General features: G+C 41.8%; 1 protein-coding gene across 1 annotated transcript; it reads right to left on the reverse strand.

Moving 5' to 3' along the window:
* Window positions 1-2,360: 2,360 nt before the first annotated feature.
* Window positions 2,361-3,251, reverse strand: LOC126474596 (probable chitinase 10). The gene has a single exon (XM_050102071.1). It carries the CDS (start codon window positions 3,249-3,251, stop codon window positions 2,361-2,363), a length of 891 nt encoding a protein of 296 aa, XP_049958028.1.
* Window positions 3,252-5,963: the final 2,712 nt, after the last annotated feature.

Genomic DNA, 5,963 nt, shown 5'->3' on the forward strand with positions numbered 1-5,963 from the left:
CAAGACCAATGTTCCCCAATTGTGGATTAAAGTTAAGTATTCCAGCAGCTACGTACTTTTCTTTATAGCATTCATTGCGTATCCTGTTTCAGACCTCACGCCAGCCTGCGTGAGTATAAGCGCTTGCCTTTCGGTTACCCGTCACTGTGGATTGGCTGTCTTGCCAGTCCACAACATGAATACCTTTTGAAAATAACTCATATTAGTCAGAGACAAACGAATAGGTAGTAATTACAATACTTAGTATGTTTACATTCCGCAACAACTGTTTGGAGCTGAATATCCTTACAATTAAATATCTGTCAGTTCGCATCAGAAAGTTCGAGACAAAGATACTCTGTCTCATATGTATTATTTTTCCCTCGACACGATAGGAAAACACACGCACTATTCATTCAGATAGTCCTTTGCCAATGTGGAATTCCCGCAGGAACTTAACAGTTACATACGCAGCTTAAAATTCTTAGACTGTTGCATGCATTATTTCGGCTGATTAGTGTTTCGTAGATCTAGTGTCAGGAAGATTGTAACATCGTGGACAGTTGTTTATAGAACACAGAAACTAGAGCTACGATCGTTTATCACATTGCACTTTCTCCATTTCTGCAATGTCGATGACATTGGAGCACTGATTGCACTAACATGTGAAGTTATTGAAGTAAATTTGAAAGGAACGTTGGAATGAGTGAAAAGTGGGACAGATATCGAATGAAGGGTCGTGGTATCCAGTAGGACTCTTAAGACTAGTTCCTCTGGCACTGGGTTTGGAAATTGTACTATGTGTTGGACACGAGGGATTGACGGTAGAATGGATCCCTTGAAGATGCCTGGGGTTGGACGCATTGTATAGGAGTTGATGTTATACCCACTGATAGGATGGAAAGTTTTTATACAGTATAGCACGTCAGTCAATTTAGAGTCTCGTAAATACCCTCGACAACTTTAATAAAATACTAACAATGATGGGGACTGGCGAAAAGTGTAGAGAATAATTCGTAAGTTTCTAAACCTGTTTAATATCACAAGCGGACAAAGTGTCTGAAATAGCAGGTACATAACCATAAAATGGTTTTGGGCACTGACGCACAAGAGTCTCCTCACTGCCATGAAGACCATACTTTATTCTATAAAACACGATAATAAAGTTTCCATTTGAGAGCGTTGCTGCAGCGTGTATGCAACACATAGGCTAGGGATTACTGTGACATTCGTGTGTTTCCGACTTACGTGCAGCAAATGTGGACATGTGATCTATTGCGACGTTGTTATCAAATACGTCGAAACGAGACGAAAATTCTTTTATCATCTATTGGCTGCCGAAAGGCAAACATCGGTAGAAAACCATTGGAGACTGAGGAATGTGTCTGGGACAACACGTATGTCTAAAATCCCTTTTGTGGACTGTTGCGCAAAGTTCCGTGCTGCTGCTTCACGATATCCACATCCCCATATCGCAAATGTCGTAACGCAGAAGTTTTGTTCGTGCAGCAGGAAGGGATATCTTCAATCTGGTGTATATATGGGATGATTACCTAAACGCTAACGGCGGTTTTGCCTGATTCTGGAAAGTGCTGCCTTCGAACAGAAAACTTTTGTCGCCCCTTATAGAATACTGGTTTTTGAAACTGCTAAATGACTCATAGTTCATTGAGACATGAAAGTCATGACAAAAAACTCTGATATTAGTAGTAAGTAATGGAGTGTTTCAGTACTATAGGCTTCGTTCAAAAGGAGGCTATATTTGTTCTTATTTTATTCTGTGCATTAGAGACTTATGTAGGGACTTTGCGTATTTAAGTCCAGTGTTGTGCATTGCTGATATTTATTAACTTACGTAGTTCTGTCTTCTCACATACTCTTATAAACAAACTTACATTTTCAAATATTACGGATAACACCCTATGCCATACATAAGACGGTTGCCAAATGTGATATATGTGTCTACAGCTCAGACAAATACTGCATGTGCACGACATTCAATTAGGTTTCATTTAACAGCAGCGCAGGAATGAATGCAAAACACTGTTGACCGACGTTCACTGGACCGTAGTATAGACAACGAAGATCATATAAAACCTGAGGAGAACAGAGATGAGAAATGACTGACACAATCTTGTTTCGAATGTTTAACGCAATCCATGATTGTTGTAGTGGTATGCATAAGAGATTAAACAAACATTTTCCAAAATAGATCCAAACTTTAATTTATAGTCACAATACAAAAATAAATATACAGAGACTACATTAGGTCACTCCGCTCGTAACATTTAGATTTCATTACATTTGAGTCAAGAAGTTACTCCATTACTCCGGTAACTGTAAATAATGTATGGGGGTTGCTATCATCAATTATTACACAATCAGTTATCTGTGTTGCAAGGATAGTTAGTTTCCAAGTCGCATTTCTTGAGATTAGGATTCCACACAAGAGCTCCTTCACAATTGCCATCCTTCACTCTACCATTAAGACATTCCCAGTATTTGTGGCAGTTGGCGTCATTGGGGAAAAACATAACAACGCCTAACAAATGCGGGCGAACTGGAGGACAAACAAACACCTCACCTCGCAGGGAACTACGTTCCTTCTTGTCATAGGGACAGTCATAGTTGTAAGGCCAATCACAGACCTGTAAGTCATTGTTCCATATGAGACCATTAGGGCAAGACGCGTTTCTCAAAAGTCCATTGTCACATTCAAAATACTTCGTGCAATCTTCCTCATTGGGGTAGAAAGTAACGTTGAAAACCTCACTTGGAGATGGCCGCGGACAGTCTGGAGTGGCATCTGAAAGGACAATAAGGCCCTTTTTGTCATAAGGACAGTCATAGTTGTAAGGCCAATCACAGGCCTGTAAGTCGTTGTTCCATATGAGACCATTAGGACAAGATCCATTTCTCAGAAGTCCATTGTCACATTCCCAATACAAGGTGCAGTCTTCCTCATTGGGGTAGAACGTAACGTTGAAAATCTCACCTGGGGATGGCTGCGGACAGTCTGGAGTAGCATCTGAAAGGACAATAAGTCCCATCTTGTCATAGGGACAGTCATAGTTGTAAGGCCAATCACAGGCCTGTAAGTCGTTGTTCCATATGAGACCATTAGGACAAGATCCATTTCTCAGAAGTCCATTGTCACATTCCCAATACAAGGTGCAGTCTTCCTCATTGGGGTAGAACGTAACGTTGAAAATCTCACCTGGGGATGGCTGCGGACAGTCTGGAGTAGCATCTGAAAGGACAATAAGTCCCATCTTGTCATAGGGACAGTCATAGTTGTAAGGCCAATCACAGGCCTGTAAGTCGTTGTTCCATATGAGACCATTAGGACAAGATCCATTTCTCAGAAGTCCATTGTCACATTCCCAATACAAGGTGCAGTCTTCCTCATTGGGGTAGAACGTAACGTTGAAAATCTCACCTGGGGATGGCTGCGGACAGTCTGGAGTAGCATCTGAAAGGACAATAAGTCCCATCTTGTCATAGGGACACTCATAGTTGTAAGGCCAATCACAGGCCTGTAAGTCGTTGTTCCATATGAGACCATTAGGACAAGATCCATTTCTCAGAAGTCCATTGTCACATTCCCAATACAAGGTGCAGTCTTCCTCATTGGGGTAGAACGTAACGTTGAAAATCTCACCTGGGGATGGCTGCGGACAGTCTGGAGTAGCATCTGAAAGGACGATAAGTCCCTTCTTGTCATAGGGACAGTCATAGTTGTAAGGCCAATCACAGGCCTGTAAGTCGTTGTTCCATATGAGACCATTAGGACAAGATCCATTTCTCAGAAGTCCATTGTCACATTCCCAATACAAGGTGCAATCTTCCTCATTGGGGTAGAAAGTAACGTTAAATATCTCACCTGGGGATGGTTGTGGACAGTCTGGTGTGGCATCTGAAAAGGCAATAAGTCCCTTCTTGTCATAGGGACAGTCGTAGTTGTAAGGCCAATCACAGGCCTGTAAGTCGTTGTTCCATATGAGACCATTAGGACAAGATCCATTTCTCAAAACTCCATTATCACATTCCCAATACTTGGTGCAGTCTTCCTCATTGGGGTAGAACGTAACGTTGAAAATCTCACCTGGGGATGGCTGAGGACAGTCTATGACGTCAATAGGTAGTTTCCTATCATAAGGACAATCGTAATTATACGGCCAGTCACAAGAGTCCACATTGGGATTCCAAATCAAGCCATCAGTACACGATCCGTTATAAAGGTTTCCGTTGTCACACTCCCAGTACTTGGTGCAGTCGTCTTCATTTGGGTAGAAGGTAATGTTGAGTGTCACGCCCGGGATCCGCTCTGGACATACTGGCGGGTCAGCCAGTGACTGCTGGTGGGCACCCAGAGCCGCTGTCACCAGAACAAGAAGCACCGCTAGGCCTGCAAAAAGGGAGAATTATTCGCTTTAATACAAGTGTGCAAATTACAGATTGTGAAGTAACAAATGCATTTGATTTCTGTAATATATAACTGACATCGGCCTCGTCTTGCTGTAATGTATCTGATCTAAATCTACTTTGCTCTTTTTATTGATGTATTTCACCATGATTTCTTAGTTCACTCATTTCGGCTTGGAGTGTTACGCAGTATCATTTAATTTTCTTAGAACTGTGCGGCTTATTTCTCCAAACTGTTCCCTAGTAATACTCCGCTGTGAATACATAAAAATCTATAACTTTAAATTGTAAGGAAACAGTTTGTGATCAGTTCTTTTATTCCCTTTTACCACATGTTTTACTTTTTATAGAGAGCTACTCTGAAAGTGAGGAACGATGGATCACGAAATGATAACCACAGAGAAAATCTTGCTATGTTCCCACCATATGTGCTGGGCAGTGTCTCTAGCATACCCTTTTCCTAGTCCCGACGCTCAGTGAGTGCTTAAAAATTTCTAGAAATTAGTGTCTACCGCCTAGTATGGGTGCTTGCCGTGAGATTTCTCCTCATTGCATGCAACACCACATAGACTAACTGTCATGCATTTCCTTGATCATGATAGTTCTCGGCCGTAAACTGCAGGGATAATGAGGACGCTCTTGCAGTGTTTTTGACGGGAAGTGTTGATCAGTCACCATACAGCTCGTACTTTCCTGCTCTGATTTTCAGCCTTGCGCAAATGAACCACTGGCTAAAGACAACATTTTGGGACGGACAACCAGCTGTAGCACAGCGTAGAATACTGTCGGAAAGCAGAGGAGGCGGTCTTCTACGGCGAGCGTATTGGAAAGTTGGCACAACGCAGTCGCAGATATCTATGACGGAGGGGTGACTACGTAGAGAAGTTTCAATCAAAATAGTTTTCATTTTCACAGTGTTTTTTATATTTCGCGACCGGGAATTGCTTACTTTCCGGATATGCCTCTCAGTCCGACTATGATAGGCAATCAAAAATTAATGATTTATTAACTGCTTAACATATTTTCATACTGTAATGTCCTATCAGATGAAAGTCGTATGTACTGGGTGTTTCTTAAATTTTGTATAATTTGGTTATGCTTGCGTTAGATTTTAAGCGTTAGTGTAGATTAACTTTGGAGAAAAAGGTCTTCGCTTAACCATGTTTTTATGTGAGACTGGTTCACAGGCTAAAAAGCAAACACTGTTTGGCAGGTATACCACACTTGCTGCTAAAGCAAATGAGCGAGGTGGCGTAATGGTTGAGACACTGGCCTTGCGTTTTATAGAAGCGGGATTCGAGTGTATCCCCTGCCACTAAGGTAATTTTTCGTCTGTTTTAAGCGAATCTCACGACAACTCCTTTTCAATGGTCATAGCTGCTCTTCTTCGCCACACCTCTCCTATCCGATGATGAAGTTTGTTTCCGATAAACGTTAAGTGTCGCCTGGAGGCAAACCTTGAAATTTTAACCTTTCTTAATCTGGCTAGTGTTGACGACACGTTTATTCCTCAACTTTGTATTGTCATACTAGTGTCCTGCGCCTTCATATTAGCGGTG

Source organism: Schistocerca serialis, chromosome 4 (genome assembly GCF_023864345.2).
Source record: "Schistocerca serialis cubense isolate TAMUIC-IGC-003099 chromosome 4, iqSchSeri2.2, whole genome shotgun sequence".
Lineage (NCBI taxonomy): Eukaryota > Metazoa > Arthropoda > Insecta > Orthoptera > Acrididae > Schistocerca > Schistocerca serialis.